We start from the raw sequence: 23,964 nt of genomic DNA, 5'->3' as shown, positions 1-23,964 counted from the left end.
TGCCTAGAATTTACAGAAATGTATTCTTGGTGTTTTCTTGAGTGATTTCTTGAAGAATTTCCCTGAGGTGATTTTTAAGCGGTGTTAAAGGAGTTCACACCGACGCCGGACTCTTATCGGCTGCCTTTCAGAATATTTCGCTCCGAGTCATCTGTTTAACAAAACGTTTTTTTTTTTGTAAATAAAATGTTAGTTTCCTAATGAAAGAACCGAATACGTCGGCACGATTATATTTTTGTCTACGACGCCGATTTCACACGTTTAATCACACACCTTCAGATCAAAAGGTTTTTAGGATCATGAGAAACATTTCAGTCGTGTGTCCACAAACTTTCGACCATTAGTGTGTGTGTGTATATATATATAAAATATGGAGTAAGATTCCTCTTTAAAAACTTGTGTACAGACACAGCATGGTGGTGTGGTGTGTCACATCACATCTCCAGGGTCCCTTCTGGTTCGAGTCTTAGCGGGGTTTACGGTCTGTGTGGAGTTTTGCATGTTCTTCCTGTGTTTCAGGGTTTCCTCCAAGTTCTTCGTTCTTCTCCTGCCTTCCAAAATCGTGCCAGTAGCTGGATTGGTTTCCATACTCTGTGTGTGTGTGTGTGTGTGTGTGTGTGTGCTCAGTCCAGTTCAGTCCAGTCCAGTGCTCCTGGGATAGGCTTCGGCTCCACCACAAGCCAATATAAAGCATGTACCGAAGAGGAAAGTATAAACGAATGGAAAACCTTAAAGACCACTTATATTATTCTTAATTAGTAAAATAAGTATAGTTTCCCTATTGAAAAACAAACAATACAAACCATGGTAGAAATTCTAATGGTTTCCACTACAAATATCATTACAAACCATCAGCTAACCATTAAAACCATTACTGGTCCTCAATGGTGTCCCCTAGACATACCATTCCACTAACAGAAGGCAACAAATTACCAGTAAAGACCCACAGGGACCATTACAGTTCCTATTAAAACCAATACAATTCCCATGACAACCATTACATATATGCGTATATATATTTTGTTTGTTTGTTTCAGCCGGTTAGTATATTTAATCTGGGATTGCCAGAAGTTTCATCTCTTTCACACAAACCTTTTCATTACATTTAAACAAAAACACAATCACAATACTTCATCATTCACAACAGTGGAAACTAGGAGAAAGTGCGTGACAGGCGCTCGCGCTCGTGTACGTTCGTTTCCTACAATAGTGGAATGTTTTTTTTTTTGTTTTTTTTTTGTCCCCCGCCCCCCTCGCCTCCCCGCCCAAAGTGTTCGACGTCACTGAAATACCCTGTTCTGATTGGTCCTTCGTACTGCTAATCACACAAAGAAGGCGGGGCGAAAACGGTGAAGAGGAAAAAAAAAAAAAAAAGAAAAGAAAAAAAAAACTTATTACAAGATGGCGGCGGCGAACTGCTTGTACACTGTAAAACAATAGAAGCAGCAGACCGAGAGTAGAGTTTATTTGTTCGCTTTTTGCGGTTTCTTTTCGCTCGGTTTGTCAGACAACGGACTCGGCGGTGGTTGTTTCGGGGTGTGAGTAACTTTTACTGCTCGCTCTCGGTGAAAGTGCTTTATTTATTCCAGCATGCTTTGTTATTAGGGCTAGTTAGCGCTAGCTTGCTAGCTTAGCTACATCTGTAGCTTTGCTCAGTAAGTATCTAGCTGTATAGATTTAATACAGATCAGCTGTTAGCTAGCTAGCTGTTTTAAGAGGAGGGGAGAAAAGAGTTGTGAAAGTGGATAAGTTTGTGCTTTAATGTTTTTTTAATGGCTCAGACGTTTTGTTTATCGGGTTTTAGACGGAAGGGTTGTTTGTGTGAGAAATGTTGATGGTCTAAAAGTTTGATAAAGATAGAGAGAAAGAGAGAGAAAGAGAGAGAGAGAGAGAGACTATTGGGCTGTATTGAGGTTAAGGAGTTGGAGAAAAGTCCAAACTCATGAGACAACACTTTTCTTATCTTAATTCAGACATTCAGACTTGATTTACTACTTCTTATTTCTTCTGTATGGTGAGCTTTTCCCACCGGGATGCCATGGATGTTGGAAAAGTCTGCATTCGATAAATAATAAATGCAAAGTACCTAAAGTACCCTTTGTGGTAAACGAGCTCGAGTGAGTTTAGTGGGACTTGTGGGTCTGGCTCGATGGAAAAAGTCTTGTTGTTGCTGAGATTTGTGTAGGCGTGTGTGAGCTCAGAGCATTAAAACCCAGACATTTAACGGTGAATCGCTGAACTATGTCGGGTTTCTTTTTGTTGTTGTGTAACTAGAGCACTAGTTGGCAAATATTGACTAAAATGGAGGCAGTTGAGGAGAGTGTTTTGTAAAAAATAAAATAAATAATAATAAAATAAAAGTTAAAGTGAAAGAGCAAGGGGGGGAAAAAAAGGAGGCAGCGATATTTGAAGTGAAACTTTTTTTTATATAACCGGGTTGATTGATCGGCATGGCGGATTATGTGGTGTCGAGGCACAGCGCGGTGATGGAGCGGCTCCGGCGGCGCATCGAGCTCTTCCGGCGGCATCACAACAGCTGCCAGAGCCGCTACGACAACACGGCCATGGAGCGCCTCGAACTCGAGAGGCAGCAAACTTTCGCCCTGCACCAGCGCTGCTTGCAGACCAAAGCCAAGCGCTCTAACAAACACCGACAGCCGCAGACTGGGAGCGAGCAGGCGGCGCAGAGAGGCGCGGAGAGCGCCGACGGAGGAGGAGGAGTAAGCGGCGGCGGTAGCGGCAGCAGCAGCAGCAGCGCGCCTGGAGAGCAGAACCGCAACAGCACCCTGATCGCGGTAAGCACCAACACACCTACCCCAACACTTTAACCACCATACCCATATCACAGATTTGAAAACCCTAACTCATCCAGACTCTCTCTTTAAAAAATAATTTAAAAAAAAAAAGATCCTGTTGTCTGAAAGTATGTGCACACCTGGGCATCACAACCCCATACGTGGTTCTTCTCCAAACTGTTCCAACAAAGCTGGAAGCACACAGCAATTCAGGATGTGTTCGCTCGCTGATGCTCCAAAATCCAGCGGAAAGCCTTCCCGGAAGAGTGGAAGTTGTTATGAGTGCAGGAGGGAAAAACATACGGGTTGTATGGTCCGGTGTGTGTGTATATATATATACATACACACACTCTCTGGGATGTAGATGACTTCTCCGTCTTGTTTTGAATTTGTTAATAAGTTCGGTGTCGTTTGTGTGTGAGACGCGTTAAAGTCTGTTGCGAGCGCTTCCCGATCCAGCCACGAATCCAACGATCCGAATCCAAAGATTTCGGCGCGTACTTATTTTCTCAGAGGCGTTTTTTTGTGTGATCGTTAGGGTCGGAAATGCTCGATTTTGCACGTGTGTCTTAAAAATTTTAGACGCACATTGCGGAGTGCTTTGTGTGTGTGTGTGTGTGTTTTTGTTGTTATCGTTGTTGCGGAAAACAGCTCGAATGGGCGTTTTTTCTCAGGGATGTTCGTCGGTAAATCAGACCTTTTAGCCGTACTCATGTTCGACACGTGAATCGAACAGGGCTTCGGCTTTGGATGGGTACGGGCGCGTTTTGATGACGTCACGTGACGCGTCTTGAGTTTGCTCGGTTTTGCATTCATTTCTGCGATCGCAAAATCTCGGAGGGAATGTCGAAGGCTATCGGAGAAAAATGCTTTTACATGTAGTATGAGATATATAATAATATATACATATATATATTAGTATTTCTCCTATGTATGGAGACTTTTGGGACAACCTGGTGTACGTGTATGGAAACATAATAAAAAAAAAGTGATCTCTCACATTGATCTCTCTCATGAAATAGCTTTTACCTTTGATCCATTTTAAAGCTCGTATACGTTCTTTAATTTCGTCTCCTATGTATCGTGGTAGACAGTAAAGATTAAAAAAAAAAAAAAACAAACCCAAACAGTCACTGTCCAAATATTTATGGACCCGACCGCATATAAGCAGTTCATTAGAATTCGTTCGGACAGGCGAAAATCTTCGCGTGTAAACGTGGCCGCCGATCCGGAGTTTCAGGGCCGTACGTATCAGCCCCGCTGTCTGTCACGTAAGTACATCAATTGTTAACGATGCTTAGGTCTGATTTGGAAAGGATACGTTAAGTACTGTTAGTGATATCGTGAGGTGAAATGCGCCCGTGAGCTGACGAGAGTGCTCGTTTCTGATTAACCTAGCCGTGCTCTTCCATCTCCTCCAGGATGGCGCTAACACACAGGTTCTTCACGATGTGGAAGTATTACATACTGACTGATGGCGTTTCTCCAAAATTACACAATGTTGACTGCTAAGGACACAGTTTCACGAGTTCTAAACTCTCAATTTTCTTAAAGCGTATTCAATACATGGTGTTTTGTTCAATCCCAGAATGCCCTGCAGAAGGATGGTGTCCAAAAATTAGCTACTACTAATAATAATAATAATGATGGCAGCAAGTTGTTATGGGAAAAGAAGTAGAGGATTATTTGGTGCAGTGGGCCCGAGAAACAGAGTTGATTGGGAAACGTGATCCATCTTGGGTTTCTTTTGGGCTTGTTGTAGAACTTGATGGTTCGTTCAGTAGATTTCATCGTGCTGCTGAAGGAGAGCTTAACCAAAGACACGTCTTGCTTAATGGCAGCTATTTAAAACGAGAGAAGTGCAGTTTCCTTCCCTATAAACACAGGGGTGTTGTGACAGAGCGAATGCGGCCTGGAGTGAATGACTAGACTAATTGTCCCGTACCGCCACGATGTCAAGCGGCGCTCACGCCGGTTATATTCTATTACTGGACCTGCCAATCTTTTAGCATTTTGCATAATGCTGCAATATCTCACTGGGGTTCGCTCGTACGAGCTAGGACAAATGTGCTTAAAAGCACAGAAGCGGTCTGCTTCACCATGATTAAGTGCCGTCCCCTTCCCCGTTTCATCGGCGCATCGGAAAGCTCGTATTTATGAGTCGGACGCACACGGATGTCTCAGAGTAATTGTGATGTGGGGGGAAACTCAACATTCTTGCTCTGCTTATAACATCAAGTCTCTTGCTTAGCCTTTACACGTGACCCGGGTCAGCTGGACAGACCGTTCTGGACCCGGAGTTAAACGTGGAGCGTGTGTCCGGTACGGCAGATTTTGTCAATGGTCTTATCGATAAGTTTGTTTTTCACACTTCTTCAGTAAGATGAGGTTTGGACACTCCACGTCTGTACGTGTTCCTCCTGCCTTGACCTTTAGTGAGCACCTCTCTTACAGCGATTTCTTCTGGGTTTGTGCATCTCTCACGCTAAAACAAAGGTAGCCTGAGTAAACACACTACGATTTTACTGAAGGAAAGAAAGTCATCCGACACCTTTCACCCGTGTGAAAAACTAATTGCCCCCTTCTGTTTGTGCCAACTTTAGCTGCAACAACCAAACGCTTCCGCTAACTGGAGATCAGTCTTTCACTTACTTCTTGGACTAGGATTTACTCCTGTGCTTTGGATCGTTGTCTTGCTGCATAATCCAGTCGCGCTTGAGTCTCAACTTACAGACTGAAGACCGGACATTCTCCTTTAGGACTTTATGGTAGAGAACAGAATTCATGTTTACTTCAATTATTGCAAGTTCCCCAGGCCCTGAAGCACCAAAGCATCCCCACACCATCACACTTCCACCACCATGCTTGCCTGTAGGTATGATGCTCTTTTTGTGGAATTCTGTGTTTGGTTTACACCAGATGTAACGGGACCCCTGTCTTCCAGACAGTTCCACGTTCAGCTCATCAGTCCACAGAACATTCTCCCAAAAGGTTTGAGGATCACCAAGGTGTGTTTTGGTGAAATTCAGACGAGCTTTAATGTTCTCCTGGGTCAGCAGTGGTTTTCACCTCACCACTCTTCCACGGAGGCCATTTTTGCCCAGTGTCTTTCTGATAGTGGAGTCACGAAAAGTGACCTTTATTGATGCAAGAGAGGCCTGTACGTCCTTTGATGTTGTCCTTGGCTCTTTTGTGACTTGCTGGATGAGTCGTCGCTGTGCTCTTGGAGGAATTTTGGAAGGTCGGTCACTTCTGGGAAGGTTCACTACTGTGCATTTGGAGATAACGGCTCTCACCGTGGTCCTCTGGAGTCCCAGAGCCTTTTGAAATAGCTTTGTAACCCTTCCCAGACTGATTTCTTTCAATCACTACTATCATAATTTCTGGAATTTTCTGGAACTTTGGCATAGTGTGTTACTGAGTAAGACCTTTTAACCAACTTCATGCTGTTACCGTTCTATGCAAGTGTCGATGTGATTGAACAGGGTTTGCAGTAATCAGGCCCGGTTGCATGTAGTCCAGCTGAACCCCATCATGAACGCAGTTTCATGGATTTGGGGAGTAAGAAACTATGGTGGCAAATACATTTTCACACAGGTCCAGTTGGTATTGGAGAACTTTTTTGCTTCGTTAAATCATTTAAAAACTGAATTTTGTGTTTACTCCGGCTGCCTTTTTAAATTTCTGACACAATTTCGTATGAGATCTACACAAACGGAAGCAATCAGGCACAGTCTCTTATTCTGCCACTTCAGCACGTCGGTGTGATGATGAAACAAAAGTGAAATTAAATGGCAAACACCATCACACAGGCCACAGTGTAACAATCTAATCAGCAGTCATGAGAGACGGAGTCATGGCACGTTCATCACACACGCACACACTAAACCACAGCGGGCATCCGTCTTCGACACTTTGACGTCACCATTGTCAAAGACATAAACGTTTCCCCCGTCTATCGGTGCATTCCAGAAAATAAGGATCTCGTGGACAAGTGAATTATTTCCCGTAATTTACTTCCAAAAGCGGAACTTTTCACATATTCTAGATTCATTACACATAGTGAAATATTTTTAGCCTTTTTTTTTTTTTTTGACACTTCCAGTTCGAAACAAGTCCGACCCGATCGAGCAAACGATCCGCTTCCGTGTGTTACGATAACGGAGGATCTGGATGCGCACGCGAAATCCTCAGTGTTGTACAGGATGTACGCACCGACGTGTGCGAGGTTGTGAAAGAGAAGTACGCACCAGCGTAACCTCAGAGTTTACCACAGCATGCGAAGCCTGACGAACAGGAGATCTGCCTCTACCAGAACGATAGGACAAGGACGGTATTGCGGTGGGAGTAAACGACGCGACCGCTGCAGTCAACATTCTGAAGGTTGCAGAAGTGTCTTATTGGCTCATTTCCAACCAAATACCTGAAAGAGAGAACAAAACACAAAACAGCTCCACGTCGCGGCGGTATGATAACCCGAAACACGACACCAGTCTTAAACCGAATAGAAAATCTAAGCCAAAAGCAAGCAGGAACAAAAATGGCCACGTAACAAGTGTCAAACGATTTACAGTCACGTTACGCTTTCATTGTTTGTCAGTGCGTATGTGACGCGCCGAAGCCTGCAGACTGGTCGAACTGCAAAAACCGTCACCGCCACATTCTTTTAAATAATTTAGAAAGCTAATACGACTGCAAGTGTTCTTACATCATAAAATGAAAGAGCCAATCAGGTTCCAGTGTTTTTAATGCCGGTCGTTCGATAAGGGTTTACGAGCGGACAATGCTGTTTGCTTTTGAACTTTTACTGACATGCTCCTGTCGTGTCCATTCCTCTCTAAAAAGGTTAAACAGTCATGGATAAAGGAAACCTTCATCAGCTAGCGCATTGGGCGAGGGAAATGGTCCGGTGTGCCCAGTCTGTCTACCCGGTCCCGTTTTTTGGGTTGCCTGGAAATCTAACCGCTAAAAAGTGCTAGCTAATGTAACACACTGAGACACGGTGAGCTAGTTAGCCTGTTCTGTCCGGTGCGTTGATACAAACTAAAGCAAACGAGCGAGTATTCTTGTGACCAGAGGAGGAGACGAGCGTATAGCCATATATATATATATATATATATATATATTAATCCCTCCATATATTAACCAACACGCTCCATGCTACTTCTACAGTTCAGTCCCGTGAGGATTTTTGCGATCGCAGAAATTGACGCAAAATCAATGACACGGCGCAGCATTCGAAAGGAGCGTGCAAATTAAAAAATAAATAAATCTCCAATTCGGAACGAGACGCATTCACGTGATGTCGTCACGATGCGCATTCAGTCAAAGCCTTCTCCGAGTCACGTGTGTGCAAGAGGAGTACAGCTGAAAGGTCTCGTTTACCAACAAACGTCACCGCGAGAGAGCGTGCAGGACAATTTCAGGCGGTCGCAATTTCACCAAATTCGAGTAGTTCGCTGCCAAAAACACAGAATTGCATCACAAATTTTGAAAAAAAGGAAATGGTTCTACAGACTGATTAATTCTAATTAATAGTTAATTAGCTAATTTTCCAGTTAATTTAATGTTCAAATGAGCCCAACTAGCACTGACATCTAATGATGGAATGTGGCACGGGACTTTTTTTGGCTAGAAAGCGTGTTTTTTTTTGTTTGTTTTTTTAAGATCTTGGGCGAAGTGTATTTATTTATTTTTTTTTCCAAACAACATATGAAACGTACTTATTATTATTATTATTATTATTATTATTATATACAGTTGTGTATTACACCTGGGGAAATTGGTTTGTGTGTGGACAAAGTGTGCGAAAGTCACGTTCTAAGTTCTTCTTTTGTTTTTATTGTCTAATTAAATATTAGACATCTGACTAATTAGACTTGACCACTTCTCTCTAATGTCATCATTGATCGATTAGACGAATGAATGAAGTTTTGACAGATTCATTCAAATTTTCTACTTCGAACAAGTGGAAACATGATTTTTTTTTTGGGTGGGTGGGGGGAATTCTGACGTTCTGGCGAGTGTTCTTTCCTTGTAATTTGATGCGTTTCGCCTTAAAACACTTTTCGGAGAGAGAGTTTTGGCTGCCGTGGCTCATTTGTTCAGCTGTAATAGGAGACCAGCTCTGTAATCTGCTTTCAGCAGTCGAGTTTTGTTGTAACCAAAATATTATGTCGCAGAATTACTGCTGATTGGAGGAAAACACAAAAACAAAAGAAAATTAAAGCCTAACCCGTACAGCGGTAGCGGTGCGAGAGGAGGTTATTTCCTCCACTTTATGAAGGTTAAAGGTTTTTTTTTTTGTCACGCTTTTGTTTCCATCATCGTCATGGCTCTGCTTACGACGGTTTCATGTGTCGCCACGCCCACTTTTGGAACTGGCTGTATGCCGGTCTCATGCGTCTCAGAATTACAATATTAAGAACAGTCTTTCTAACACGGTCAGTGGAGCCTGTTTAGTTATTTTCCAGAGTGTAGGTTTTCTCTGAAACCTGTACATGATTTCAGTAATGTTTGCCACTACCTGCGTTTTCAGACGGTTTTAACAGGTAATCAGGATCTCTATGCCCGCACCTCACACCTACGCAGAATCCCTTACAGGGAACCGGCTAGGCTTTATTCTGTTAAGGGTTTGGACTGGTGCCAGGGAATTCCACTTGTAGGACGCACCGTCGATGATGATGATGATGTGGTTGCCCTTGGCGGTGCGGTGGAGGGAATGGGGGTTGAGGGGGATTTCACTTTCTTTTGGAAACGCCCTTTGTGTGTGCCCGAGTAAAAGCGTAATAACAGACTTGCTCCACCTTACTGGATTGTCATTCTTCAGTGCAGAAAGTAATGATCCTATTTAACTGGAGAGCAGTTATTAATACTGTATAACTGAAATTTCACAATTCTAGCATGACGTGTAGCTTTTAAAGCGCTTGATGCATGTTATGTGTTTTTCGGTAGGGACGCTCCGTACGATCGGCCGCCAAGCGGTACGGCTCGATCGATAGGCTCGGGAACCGATCGCAATTCGAGGACGCACAACTTTAACGCGGCAGTCGCGTCCTCACCAGCGTGGAATTATTACGCAGTCTCATGAAACACTGAGAAATTAGCTGTTTGCCGTGTTTTTTTTGTTTTTTTTTAAAGCCCTGTGAAAATGTCCGTTGTAAAACGAATTTGTTGGGCTTGTTTATTTGATCCTCAATTAAAACAACAATCTACAACATTACTGTTAAGTAATATAACCAAGGCAACATCTTGTGGTATTACTTCACGTGGGGGGAGGGGGATGGATATCGGTATCGGTCGCTCACGATGAAGAGTAATCAATAGAAGACCTTCGTATAATCCAGCGTGGAGAACACGCGTCCTTGCTTAGACTGTGAAGGAATTTAGCCACGATTTTTAGAGATTGGTACCGTGATTGAACGCTTGGGCATTAAACGAATAGGGTGCGAAGCCCTTAAAAGCCGTTCCACTTGCAATAAAAGCATAAAAGTCGGCACGATGGGTGTTAATGACACCCTCGGAACCCTGTATGCGGTGCGTCAGTCACGGCAAGATCGCGTATCTGAGCCATCTTCAGCACCCCAGCGTTATCGCCGTTGGGTTCGTTATCTTAAATGAACTCGTTAAAAGTTTGGAACACCCAGGTCGTGTGTAAATCCTCCATGATTCGGTGATGGAGGACTCCGTATAGAGGTTCTTGCTGGCGTGCCGTATGTCCTCCAGCTCTCAGAAAGGCTGTCCGAAGGAAAGAGGCCGATCGGGGGACTTTTAGGATGACTCGGGTCTAAGCTCACCCTTCCCCCCAAACTCGCCCACACAGACGACTCGCCATTGTTCCCATTGCCCCGAGGACAGCTGTGTGTGTGCTGATGCAAGTGTCCATACTGGAGCCTTTACCCTGCAACAGGAAATTTGCTGCTTAGGCCAAAGTTCAGTGTGCACTATTTACAGTGTTCTCAGTTTGAAAAATTTTTTTTTATTCATAACGCCTCGTAAACGATTCGGCAGCGCACGTTGAGAAATTCTCCCTTGGTTTGCTTGGCAGTGTGTCGATGTAGGACAGTACAGCCGTATCGACGCTGACGCTCCTCTCCGTCCCAGAATGACTCAGTAAATCTCATCTTACCTGCTAAGCAGTTGGCCTACATTTGCTCTTACTCAGCTGCTGATACGATACGAGTAAACATAAAGGCTGTTTTCACTACACAAATATTGCTTTCGCTTCTGATAACATTTTAAATGCCAACGTTTCGTCGTTGTTTTGGGGGAAACGCAAAACTAGTTCCAAGACCTTTCTATTTGTAATGATACGCTCGCCGTGTAAGAGCGCCGTCAGCACCCGAGCATTCCTTGTCAGCTTGCTGCTTGGCGTAACGTATCACTAAAGCTACGGCGCTGCCAAGCGGCTCTCGGTGGTCCGCGTGCCCGGTTCGGTTGGCGCTTGTCCGAGGTGGGCGACCCTCGCGCTGCTTCATTGTGGCCTAAATGGCAAGCAGCGCCTGGCCAGGAATTCGGCACGCTCTCTCAACCCCGCTGCAGCCACAGCGCTGCCTCTTTTGTTGTGGTTCGTACATCCATACGCATGGTAATTAGCCTCATGTGGCTCAGCCCTGTGGTGGCCACAGTTGTGAAGAGGGCGAGTCATGAAGGCAGAGAGAGCGAGCGAGAGAGAGAGAGAGAGAGAGACAGGGGCGGGGGTGAAAGGGGTTAGTGAAAAAGATTAAGAACAGAGGTGGTTTAGGAAAAAGTCTTGGGAATGTGAGAAAGGGTGTGCATGCGTAACTTGAGGGAGATGATCCTGGCACAAGCGTGCAAAAAGAGAGACCAGTTTTTCTGGTTCAGAAAGCCCTGCAGTGACTCGCCTCTCTCAATGGTTTTGTGTGTGTGTGTGTGTGTGTGTGTGTGTCGGAGAAGGTGTTAAGCTTCAGCTAGCTCAGCTAGTGTTCAGATGAAACTGCAACCTCAGCTAACGCTGGGACTGGAGATTAAACACGGGGCATGTTAAGATACGACCGCCTGTGCAATACATTGTATAGACCGATGAGTCCTTGCCCTTGTGAATAGTTTGCCAAATGTATGAATTGATTTGGCACTAGGTCAGTGTCCGCCATCTTAAAACAAGTGCTTGGAACTCTAGAACAATAAGCGTTTTATTGCAAGCCTAACACCCCTGGGTTCTGTTTACTAGTGCTACTGCAATCTGTTGAAAGAAATAGCCTTTTTGTTTGTTTGCTTTGTTAAAAGGTTGTTTTAATGTTTTTATTCTATGCCCTCTAGTTGCAAGAGACAGTGAAGAGGAAACTGGAGAACGCCAGCCCTCCTGTTGGCCGTGACCAGGTAAATGGATTCAGTGACGGTTACCCCCCATCAAAAAAGTCATGTTTGGAAGATGCATGCTTGGGTAGTCTGAATGGGTCCTCAAATGGCGTCATGCCCCCTCATTCACCCATGGACACCAAGCATGGTTTGGCTGCTGACTTGGCACTGAATGGTGCACCAGCAGTGGGTACTGCTGAGCAAAACGGTGTCGCTCTCTCCGCTGAGTCTGACATCCGTCTGAAGGAAATGAAGCAAGAGCCCATGGATGACATCCTGCCTACCGGTGGGGGCAACGGCAACATCATCCTGCCTGACCTCAACCTGAACGAACAGGAGTGGACCGAGCTCATGGAGGAGTTTAATCGCTCGATGCCTTATGAAGAAATCCAAGAGCTCTTCAACGACGGTTTTGAGGACCGCAAGGACTCGGAGGTGCCATCTGGCACTGTGGCACCTTCCAGCCTCCTCCCCGCAGACCTCGCTACGGTTAAGGCAGAGTTTTCCCCAGCACCCGCCTCTTCTGCCTTTGAACAGGACACGCGCACTGGGTCACCACACATCCCGTCCACCTCGTCTGGGCCTCCGATGCATGCCAGCTCCCCAATCATGCCGCCAGCCTCTGCATCCTCACCTTCTCTGTCCGGACACCAGCATACGCAGCAGCAGCCTAGCCAGCCCAGGCCGCTGCAGAACCACCTGATGCCACCCAAAGACTTGTCGCCGGCGCAGCAGCTGCAGCAGCTCGCTGCTCGGGAGCAGCACAGAGCACAGCTCATGCAGAACCAGCAGCACCAGGTCCAGAAACAGCAGAAACAACAACAGCAGCAGCAGCAGCAACAGCAGCAACCGCCAGCACCCAAATTTCACCAGCAGTCCAATCATCCATCAACTTGGCAGAGTGCCCCTCCTAATCAGAGTCAACTAGGAGGTGGTGCGTTTGGCCTGGAGAAGCCCACTAGCCCCTCGCTCTATCCTTCTGACTTCCAGAATCCCAAGTCCCTACTCATGCCTGGCCAGCAGCCCACTAAGGGCTCTCCAAAAGCCAGTGCCCCAGGGGCATACATGCAGCCCAGTGGGCACCCAATGTTGGGTCATGGTGCAGCTGCGTCTGGAACCCTCAGCCATCAACCAGCATCTGGAGGCCAGGCGGCCATGTTGGACTACAACAACACCAAACCGCTGAGCCACTTTGAGGCCGGAGCACCAAGAGGCCCCGTGAACACGCAGAGTCAGAACAAAGCGGCGATGCTCAACCTCCTGCGCCAGCAGCAGCAGCAGCAGCAGCAGCAACAGCACCAGCAGCACCAGCAGCCGCAGATGAAGCCGAGGCCGACCGGCATGCCATTCAGACCTCCAACCCATCTGCCACACTCGCAGGTAAGGATCTGCAGAGCAACAACGTACATGTTCTACATTTCACAATTAGCTAATCGCACTTATTTGGACAGACACTTTAAAGCATGAAAAAGAATCGCGTTTCTTTCCCTGAAAGGTTATCTCCTAAGTTGTAGGTTTTCTCTATGTTATTGACTTGCTAAGTGGTGTTTTGGAGCTGTAGTCTGGACGTGTGTGCGGTTGTCCCAGTGTCTGGCAGCAGGTCTCTTCAACCTTGGGGATGATCACAGTTTGTCTGGGTCAAGCAGCTGGTTGCTAAGAAGCAAAATGCTGGCAGGCGCTCGCTCTCTCCCTCACACACTCCCTCTCTCACACACACAAACACACACAAACACACACACACACACACACACACACACACACACACACACAGAGGGATGGGGGCTGGGATGGGCCAGTAGGTCGCAGCCCATAGACAGAGGAGTCAGTAGAGAAGAGCGAGTGGGAAGAAAGGGGGCTGAGATGGAGGGAGGGACACAGGGCCGACAAAGCAGTCTTTCATGCAAAGTTCCTCCCCCCTCCCCTGGCTGTCGTCCTGCGAAGAGTATTTTGGGATTGGCCCCCGTCTCTCTCGCGGTTCTCCCTATTTAAATATAGCTGCTTAACCCACTTGGGTTTTTTTTTCATTCTCCTTCTTTCATGAGATGAACTTTTTTGCTCTTTTTCACTTTCCTTCAATACTTTTTTTTTTGTAGTGCATTGGGCTTCGTTTTTCTTCTTTCTTCCTCTCTCTCTCTCTCTCTCTCTCTCTCTCTCTCTCTCTCTCTCTCTCTGTGTTTTTGTCTCTGCCTTCCAACTGTAAACTGCACATTCCTGGCTGGAGAGAAAGAGGAGTAGTCTTGCTCTTGGCACCCTATTTGGGTCTTGTCACTTTTTCATGCACACATGACGACCATGTGCATGCACATGTGTGTGAGAGAGCGAGCGAGAGAGAGAGAAAAAAAACGCTTGAATGGAAAATGTATGAATGGAAAGTGGCCAGGGATTGCATCCTTGATTTATTTTTAACGCAGCTTGCAGGCGCTGCGCTTGTCGTATTTGTCTTTGGGTAACTGAAAGTGCCAGAGTAGTTCTTGGCTGTCCGTGGCGCACGCTCCAGAATCAAACCCGTAAACTGTGCGTTCGAATCGGTCACCGTTACGTCACCTTGTGTGAACTTGATGACTTGAATTTCCTCAGGTCCCGGGTTTTAAAGCATAGAGAACACAAAGTGATTTGAAAGCTCAGAGTGTGCCATTATTTTTTTCCATAGTAAAGTCTAGCCAGTGGCATCTCAATTTCAAGTTCTTAGTGCTTTAGATTTGAATTTCATCTGCTGACTGTTCTCCTCCTTTCCTCAGATTTGCTTATTATTTTTTGTCTCCCATCTGCTCTTGACCAAAGTTTTTGTGCCCTGCCCTCTAGTGGAAAGGACTAGTTCACTGCAGTTCAGTCATCCTTAAATCTCTAGCTCTTTGTGCTTTATAGCATTTTTATATGGGGGACCGGGGGTGTCACAGACCCCCACAGACCCTGGTATGATCACAGAATTCGAAGGTTAGGCTCTTACAGACCATTGTATGCATTTAGTTGGAGCGTTTTTATTCTTTAACTTTTAAAAACCAGCTTGAAAATGTCTGTGTGTATGTATATATGTATGTGTGTATATATGTGTGTGTGTGTGTGTGTGTGTGTGTGTGTATGTGTGTATATATATATATATATATATATATATATATATATATATATATATATATATATATATATATATATATATAATATAATATATATATATATATATATATATATATATATATATATATATATATATATATATATATAAAAATATAAAATATTATATTATATAATTTCACGTTTGTTTCTCTTTCAGCAGGAGCCAGGTACTTACCCATCTGCGCCCCACGTCCCGGGCCCTGGTGCCATGGTAACGCAGCCGGGTGGCAACGGCATGGCAGCTAACCACAATAACGCAGCCTATCTGAGCAGCCTGCAGAAGCAGCAAATGCAGATGTTGAGTCCACAGCAGAAACAGTTCCTCCAGAGACAGATAATGGCCGAGCAGGTCAGAGGGGAAACGGGGACACGTGGGCCTTGGTGTTAAAGATGTATCCGGAGTTACAATAGTTATTATTATTATTATTTATTAAAGTTATTGCGCTATAGTGCAGTTTAAGACACAGCAATTTTCTAAGAGGTTCTGTTACACACAACCTTTTTTTTTTTTTTTTCGCTTCCTGGTTGTAACATTACATGTATCATGTGGAAAAGTTTAAGCTTAAGGAGGGAATATTTATGCAATACATCATGGGTGCCTTTTTTCTCTCGTCTCACAGGAGAAGCAGCGGCAACAACAGGAGCAGCAGATGCAGAGGCACCTCACCCGTCCACCGCCTCAGTACCAGGACCAGCAGAACCCATCTACCCAGCAAAACCCATTCCAGCAGCAGCCGCAGGTCTCCCAGTTTCCAGGTACCTACTCAATGTCCTGAGAGTTCAAGCATCACTCTCTCTCTCTCTCTCTCTCTCTCTCTCTCTCTCTCTGTCTCTCTGTCTCTGTGTCTGTCTCTGTCTGTCTGTCCCTCTGTCTGTCCCTCTGTCTGTCTGTCTCTTTCTTTTATTCTCTTTGTCTCTCTCTCTCTCTCCCTCTCTTTCTTTTCTTTCTTTTTCTCTCTTTCCAGGGCCTGTGTGTGAAAAGCTGCTGCGTCACTCTTTCCATACAGGCACTGCTTTGTTCCTTTGTAAAACATTCAGCTTTCCTGATATGCAAAATATGCTTACTGACTCATTTGAATCGCAAACAGAAAGGTCTAGCAGTCAGTCATTAGGTTCGAAGTTTTCGCGCATGTACAGTTACAGATAGAGTGCATAAAATGGGCTTTACAGTACATTGTGTGTACCACATTGTGACCGTGGTCTGATTGTTGTTCTGGTTTAAGTCTTCAGGAGTAAACTGTACTAAGCAGTAGGTTTTGCTAGCCAAAGCTTTTAGTGTAACCTAGAAGTGGGGAATCTGGCAAACCACAATACGTAAATAAATAAATAAATAAATAAATAAAGTGTTCAGTATACACATATCATCATAATATTTTGTTCTGCTGGAACAAAAACAGCATTGCAGTAAAATGAACCAAACCCTGTTACTTTGTAAATGAATGTATTTTTTTTGCTCTAGGTCCATCTCAGCCGATGGGCAGCGTGAACTCCCTCGGCGGTCCGGCTCCTGGTGTTCAACGCATGTTTCCTCAAAATCAAAGCATGATGGGAATTGGTCAGGGCGGCGGTCCTGGCTCGGGCGCGCCGCCTGCAGCCGGTCAGGCAGATCTGAGCCGGTCATCTTGCGCGGGTGGGCTCGAGGCCCAGCAGGTCCTTTACGGAAACATGCCTATGCTCGCGTCCCACGCCAACCAGCAGAGAATGCCCATTACCGCAATGCAGAACTACAGACACAACGTTCTAGTCCAGCAGCAGGCCCATCTCAAACAACAGCAGCAGCAACAGCTGGCTCGTATGCCTAACAGTATTCCCAGTGCTATGGCTAACAACATGAGCACCATGCCCAGTTCAATGCCCAACAGCATAACCAGCAATATCCAGGGTGCAATGACTCCACAGGCCCAGCCATGGCAGCAGCAGCAGCAGCATCCAAGTCTTCAGCAGGGCATGACGGGTCAGCCTAATCCCAACAACGGCGTCTTACCTGCTGGCTTTCCAAACTCTAGTTTCCACATGCAGCCCAGGATGACCAAGCTGCCCGGCAGTGCACCCTTCACCCAGGCTGGCTTGGGGAATGGTGCAGCTGGTAGGCCTATGGTGGGTATGAACCCGGGGCAGATGATGCCCAACATGGCCCAGCAGAGAGCAAACAGTGCCACCATGGCACAGCAACAACCTCAGCAAGGACAGCCAGCACCCCCTCAGTCGCAGCAGGTGCTGCCCGATCTGGGGCAGTTTGTGCAGCCGCAGGGCGGTCAGGTGCCTAACCGTACCGCGGGCATGCAGTGCAACCAGGCCTACCAGGTCAACCGGACACCCAGTCAGCAGCTGCCCTTCGGATACAACACCCAGTCCGGGGCCGGCTTAGCCAGCTTTCCTGGCGAGAGCGACCTGGTGGACTCGCTGCTGAAGAACCAGACTCCGCAGGAATGGATGGACGACCTGGATGAACTGTTGGCCAGTCATCAGTGATTGGGACTCAAACTAGAAAACTGAGTGATGTGGACATTACTGACCGTTTTCTGGTCAGAACTGCTGTACTGTGTGTATGTATGTATGTATGTGTGTGTGTGTGTGTGTGTGTGTGTGTGTGTGTGAGTGATAAAAGGCTTATTGGGCACGAGAAAGAAGCCTGTGTGTATTGAGTAGTCCTAGGGCTTTCATGATATGTAAAGCTAAAAGAAGGAAAAAAAAATTCTACTACTGATCCTGTGGCTCAGTATTAAAACCACTGAATCATACCCAGATTTAATGGGTCAACACGCACACAAATTATATATATACACACACACACACACACATTTTATTTGCCTTCTTGCTGTTAAGGCGAAATAAATTTGCCAGAATTGGCATTTATGTGCCTAAAAAGCTAGGTGCTAGGTATCCAGGCCAAGTCCAGACAGACTGGATACACACCTGGAATCAGTCTGCAGATATTTCAAATTTCACAGACTGTATTTGAGACCGTCGACTCGTACTGAGGATCGCGCCACCTTCCACCTTCTCACTCGGTTCCCCCAAGCCTTAGTCCTGAATCCATGGCCTTTTAAATCTAACATCATCTGCGACTGATTCCACGGCAGACAGGAAGTTTGTTTCTCCCGTTCGGCGTGTTCATTCGGCAGTAGAGTGTGAAATCTCCGCTACCAAGAATTCTCACCGTGGATCGATCCGAGCGTCCCGAGTTTGTAGTTTTTGTTCTGTTGGAAGCGAGCGGTTTCGGTTTAGGAGCGCTCGATGATGCAGCATTATGCTAAAACACTAAAATGGTAACCTTTCTTTCCGACGTTACACTAAATCAAATGTTTCTCCCCTTTTAAAAACGTTTCTAACCAATCAGAGAGGGGCGAGAGGTGCCGTCCATTATTTTATTATTTTTTTTTATTATTTTTTTTAAAAATCTAAATCTTCCCAAAGCTCTCCTTCCTGTGCGTGTTTGTTACATTGAGGTAGATCGGATGTTCCACCTTGAGAAGTGTATGTGTATGCGTATGTGCGCGCGCTTGTGTGTGTATGTGCGCGTGTGTGTGCATTTGGGTCTCTCAGCTGACGTATGGCTTATCTGTTCGCATCTAGGAGCAAGTTTATTTCAGTATCTGACAGGGCTCCTTGTTTATTTATATATATTTTTTTTGTATGTATGCATTTTCCTGATGTTCTCAGAAAAGATAGATCTTATTTTTATATGTACATTGTTGCGAAATTTTGTAAGTATTTTATACTTTTTATTATTGTTTTCTGCAAAAAAAAAAAAAAGATCGAGAGTATTATGTAAATATAGTTCTCTAGAAACAGCTGTGTGGCGTTTTTTTTAAAAATTTTTTTTTAATTATTATTTCTTTCCCATCCCGTAGTGGTGATGGTGTGAGGTGGGAAATTTGATCGGCAGCGCATCGGTTTGCTGCAGTAATAGTTTCTAGAAAACTTTAGTGTAGCTCAGTTATAATATTTAAAGCCAGACTATGGTTAACGTGTGCTTCCTTTAACTTCCAGCAGGCACTATAAATCAGTTGAAGCTCTCAGGTTTGAGGGACGTAACAGTTCTTTAAATGCCTTCAGAGGAATTGGTGAGTGAGGAAAGAATTTTCTTACATTTCTTACTGTAGCTTGTGATGTCATAAGTTCGCCCAAGACCGATAAATAAGGAAAAGAAACATTTACCAGTGTAATATGACTATAAATTGTCCATACTGTCTGGGTCGAAGGGATTTTATACTTGCTCTCGCTCTCTCTCATCAGTCACACTGACACTAGCCAATCACATCTGTCCGTGTATCTGGCGGATATCAAGCCAAGTTTCAAAAGGGTACGATTGGCTGGCTTAAAATGTCCGAGAGGAAGCATGTATTCGTCCGTGTACTTCCTGAGTGGTAGCGGTCGTGTTATAGAGGAGAACTGGCGGGTGACCAAATTCTGGATGAAATTGTGGAAGAACATGGCAATATAACAGATAGATAGATGAAGTAGAATTTTGTAAAGGCTGACTTCTCAAGATTGAAGCATATTTGGATCGAATTTAACTCGGTTCATAATCAATAATTGAGATTAGAAAACGATCCCTCGGCGAGAAAAGATGTCTCATTTGATGTTTTCTTTCTTGGCTCGCACGTCCTTTCTTTTTGGTCACCAGGAAAGACAAGACGGCGCAGATTAAAGAAAAGAGAATTGTGCCATAGAGCGCGGACCAGTCGAGCCTGTCATGGATTCCACAAGGTGTTGGAATCCGTGACAAGTTCTGGTCCATTTTGACACGATTGCATGCCAATTTCTGCAGCGTTGTAAGCTGCGAGTTCATGCGGTCGGACTGGGCAGACCGTCGCAGTACGGTGATTGAGACGACTCGTGCTTTGTGACCTCGTGCTAGAAGTACTGGATGCGCATGGTTAGCAACAATACTCGGATAGGCTGTAGCATTAAAAAAACCAAAAACGCTTAACTGGTATTAAGTGGGCACGACGTGTGCCAATAAAACGTTCAGAATCTGCCTTAAACGGCCAAGTGTGTTCACACGTACAAGGAATTTCTTTGTCTTTGGGTACTCTGGAGCTCTCAGTGTAAATACTCAACACTCAAACACTCAAACTCATGCCACGATCAAAGTCACTGAGATCACTTACCTGCAGTTCTTCACCTGTATCTTCGTGATTTCATGCACTGCCATGCTGCCACGCGATTGGTTAATTCGATAACTGCACGAGCGAGCACGTATACAGATGTTCCTATGCAAGAGAGTATGCAAAGCACTGTAACTACAATGTTTTATTATTATTATTATTATTATTTTTAAATGGGGAAAGTAGTCCTTCTACTACTTAAAGGCTTAATTGCGCACATTATAGTGGTTGATTTCTAAACAGTTTCAAATGAAGAATTCATCAAAGCCACTCTACAGAAGTGTTGTGGCTTTGCTTCAACACCAAGTAAACTCTCATGGACTTTAAACGTAAATGGGTTTCGAGTGAACGACTTTGTTCTTGGTACGGGGGGGGGAAATGTAGAGAACTTTCTCTGGTTGGAAATCGATCCAAGCGCTAGATGGATGCTGGAATATTCTCTTCTATTTCCATTTCCTGAATTAATCAGACCAGTTCTGTAGTGTCAGTCAGGAAAAGAAAAAAAACAACAACCACCCATATCCTTTGTAATAATCTTTTCCCAAAAAAACAAAAAAACAAAACTAATGAACTAGTGCTTTTAAACCTCTATAGGAGGGACTTCCTTTTCAGTACAGGTGTGGGTGGGTGTGTGTTCATGCAGGCTTCCAACTCGCACAGGGCACTGCTCAGCTCTGACCTCCACCTCCATGTGTATGAAGTAGTGTCATCCTACGAAGCACAGTGTAGATGATCTGATCGTTGATCCGAGTCGTGGTGCATTTCTGCTGAACGATGCTTGACCAGGTGGTGTGTGTTGCTGCCGTTACAGTGCTCGGAGTGCTCGAGCAAGGTAGGAAAAACTCCCAACTGCACACTCTGTACTCACTCTATGTTCTCATACGTGTTACATATAGCAACAATACATCCATAAATGTGTTCTGAGGTGACATGGTGGTTATTATTAACGGTGTGTGACCAGGAATGAATAAATATTAAGACCACAAGTTAAACTTTACCGAGCTCGTGAAGTACTTAACCTGTGGAAGTGACCGTGTGTTTGAAATGAAATGTCATGCGTGGAGAAATCGATTGAATTAGATCGTCGTGGAGATGACCGATAATATCAGGCTTGAGTCTTGGAGACGGGAACGACATACTTGAGACGACTAAACTGCACCTTGTACCTCGAAGATCCTTACGTTCCAGTTTTGTAGCTGAAATCATTTTTAAAGGTACTCTAAATTCACATGGCGGTTGAAGAGATGCATGTCTGAAGGTACAACCCCTGAGAGAAAGAAAAGTACAGTCGCGCGTGGGCTTAAATACGATCCGTGGCCTCGAGATGAGCAGTTTGTGACTCCTTAACGTATTAATATCCATTCATGGTTCCGCCTTTACTCAGAAAGCGACCAGCATGCACCTCGTACGCTCTGTAAAAACAGCTTTTCAGCATTAGTTTTTGACAGGAATCGAAGATATTTGAATGCGCTTTGAATGTTGTCATGATGCATATACAAAACCCTGCTGCTGTTAGGAGCCTATGAATGAAGTCTTTATCGCCGTCTCTGTCTCTGTGTCAGCGTACTTTTCCCTGCAGGTGATCTACGCCCGACGGAAATACTCCGTTCCACCTCCGGCCACCACGGGACACCCTGATTTTGAGAGGGTCTTCAGAGCACAGTGAGTGTTCACACACATATCGGTCTTACAGTCCTTGTGAGGACTTTCTATCGACATAGTTATGCCTACACCAAATTTTAACCCGTACCTCTGTAACCAAAAGGAGGCTCTTTTAAAAAAAAAAAAAAAAAAAAAAAAAAAAAAAAAAAAAAAAAAAATTAAATAATAATAATAATAATAAAGGCTGCCATTTTTTTTGGAGAACCAAAGCAGTTTATCCAAAACAAGGCGAAAACTATTAGACATTCCTGTCCTTGTGGGGTGGCGTTTGGCCCCCACCATAAAAGTCATAAAAATATCACTTCAAGTATAAGTTAATGATGGGTTGCTTTGCGTATATTTTGTGATAACAGTCATCGTCTTGTCAAGGCTTTGCATTATAATAGGTGTACTGAACGATCTGATGCTTTTCATGTTTCACCCGTAGAGCAAACTGTTCGGAATATTTCCCCTTATTCGTGATGACACTTTGGGTTTCTGGACTTTTCTTTAGTCAAGGTAAGACACTTCAACCAGACGAAAGAAAATGGAAAAGACTGTAATGATGCACCGTGTCACAGCTTATAACCACGGCATGTTGGATTTGCATAAACACAGTAACTTGTGTGTGATATTTGAAAAGCAAAACAGGTCACAGGATACCGCGCGAGTACGTCAGTGTACGCCGCTGAGCGACTTGCGGGAAGTCTGATCGGGTGGAGATACTGTGGGAAAGGGAATGGAGTAGACATGTTAAAATAATTTACTGTGAATAGTTGGACCTTAGGGACCACTCTTGTGCCTTTTTATATAAAGCTTTCCTCTTAAAGCTAATCGGGAAGGCGTACCTTCCCAAGGTAAGAGACAGATGCAACAAATTGGACCCTTTATGGTACCACCCCAACAACAAGGAAAAGTACATTCATTTCTGAGAGTGTTTTGTGATTGTTTACATACTGAGTGTGATCTTTATTGTTTTTAAAAACTCTTTAAACTCCTGTAGCTCTGTCTGCTTTTCTTGGGTTCCTGTACATTTATGGACGATTTCAGTACTTCCGGGGATATGCACAGTCTGCACAGGGAAGGTACAGGATTGTTCTTGTCCGTTCATATGTATGTATTTTGTGTTGGTATGAAATTTCACATGATGGCTGTACCCCTTTCTCTCTCTCTCTCTCTCTCTCTCTCTCTCTCTCTCTCTCTCTCACTCACTCAGACTGGCCCCTCTGTACTTCACCGCGAAGGTGCAGTGGGGGCTGATCGCTCTGTCGGCCCTCGGCGTGCTCTGCTCTATGAGTCGTCTGTATTTGGGTGTGGATCTGCTCGGCTCTCTGTGCGAGGTGCTCGGTCTGAATCAGCTCGAGTGAATGCGTGGGCACGGGAAAACTCATTTCACCTTCACTGCCCCTAATGAAAGCCTGACATCAGCAAACTTAGCTTAGAAACCACTGGCTCCAGAAAGATAAATACACCAAAACTACAGTTTAGTTTTTAAAATCTTTCCACAGTTCTCCTGAATTACTTTCTTTATGGTGTGTAAGAATGTATTCTGAAGAAATTAATAAAGGGTTTAACATACAGTGGGGCTTTTGATTAATAATAAATGATTATTATTATTTTTTTTTAAAAATTTAATTTTTAACACATCGGACCTTTTTCTGATATGTTTTCTATCATTTTGTTCCTAACACTTGGGGTGTGATGTTAGTGAAATAATCAATGAACAAACCAAAAGCTGATTATTTCCCAGTAACAGATTGTCCTGAAGTGTTTTTTCCTCCTCTCTTTTTACATTTTTATTATTATTATTTTTTATATTAAAGAGTGACACGTCATACTTTTCCACTTATCGCGTCACCAGCCTCTTTATTTCTCTTTCGTGAAGTTAATAAGACAAAAGAAGCTCCTTTCGTATATGTTTTTTAAAGAAAGGTGGTCTACTTAGAGAACAATTGCATGTTTTTAAAAAAAAAATCAATTTATGT

The 23,964-nt window shown here is 44.5% G+C and overlaps 2 protein-coding genes across 3 annotated transcripts; both read left to right on the top strand.

Moving 5' to 3' along the window:
- The first annotated feature begins 1,396 nt into the window (after positions 1–1,396).
- Positions 1,397–17,817, top strand: maml1 (mastermind-like transcriptional coactivator 1). 2 transcript variants are annotated; one of them, XM_053630535.1, is made up of 5 exons: positions 1,397–2,795; positions 12,075–13,493; positions 15,385–15,573; positions 15,845–15,980; positions 16,684–17,817. In XM_053630535.1, exons 1-5 carry the CDS (start codon positions 2,451–2,453, stop codon positions 17,694–17,696), a joined length of 3,102 nt encoding a protein of 1,033 aa, XP_053486510.1. In that variant the 5' UTR covers positions 1,397–2,450; the 3' UTR covers positions 17,697–17,817. The 2 variants fall into 2 exon arrangements, with proteins under 2 accessions (XP_053486510.1, XP_053486509.1); XM_053630534.1 differs by having other exon boundaries at positions 15,382–15,573.
- Positions 17,818–17,936: 119 nt separating this feature from the next.
- ltc4s (leukotriene C4 synthase) lies at positions 17,937–23,599 on the top strand. Its single transcript, XM_053630536.1, has 5 exons — positions 17,937–21,170; positions 21,901–22,000; positions 22,428–22,498; positions 22,983–23,064; positions 23,196–23,599. The coding sequence occupies exons 1-5, from the start codon at positions 21,113–21,115 to the stop codon at positions 23,344–23,346; spliced, it is 462 nt and encodes a 153-aa protein (XP_053486511.1). The 5' UTR covers positions 17,937–21,112; the 3' UTR covers positions 23,347–23,599.
- The last annotated feature ends 365 nt before the right edge of the window (positions 23,600–23,964 follow it).

The sequence above is a fragment of the Ictalurus furcatus genome, chromosome 8 (genome assembly GCF_023375685.1).
Source record: "Ictalurus furcatus strain D&B chromosome 8, Billie_1.0, whole genome shotgun sequence".
NCBI classification, from domain to species: Eukaryota; Metazoa; Chordata; class Actinopteri; order Siluriformes; family Ictaluridae; genus Ictalurus; species Ictalurus furcatus.
This window is presented reverse-complemented; position numbering and strand designations above follow the sequence as displayed.

Excerpts from the sequence above, each read along its gene's own strand:
- maml1 (XM_053630534.1), top strand. The coding sequence starts at position 2,451 with ATGGCGGATTATGTGGTGTCGAGGCACAGCGCGGTGATGGAGCGGCTC. Across the intron at positions 13,494-15,381 it reads CCCATCTGCCACACTCGCAG|CAGGAGCCAGGTACTTACCC; the intron begins GTAAGGATCTGC and ends TTTCTCTTTCAG. Across the intron at positions 15,981-16,683 it reads GCAGGTCTCCCAGTTTCCAG|GTCCATCTCAGCCGATGGGC; the intron begins GTACCTACTCAA and ends TTTTTGCTCTAG.
- ltc4s (XM_053630536.1), top strand. The coding sequence starts at position 21,113 with ATGCTTGACCAGGTGGTGTGTGTTGCTGCCGTTACAGTGCTCGGAGTG. Across the intron at positions 21,171-21,900 it reads GCTCGGAGTGCTCGAGCAAG|CGTACTTTTCCCTGCAGGTG; the intron begins GTAGGAAAAACT and ends TCTCTGTGTCAG. Across the intron at positions 23,065-23,195 it reads GCACAGTCTGCACAGGGAAG|ACTGGCCCCTCTGTACTTCA; the intron begins GTACAGGATTGT and ends TCACTCACTCAG.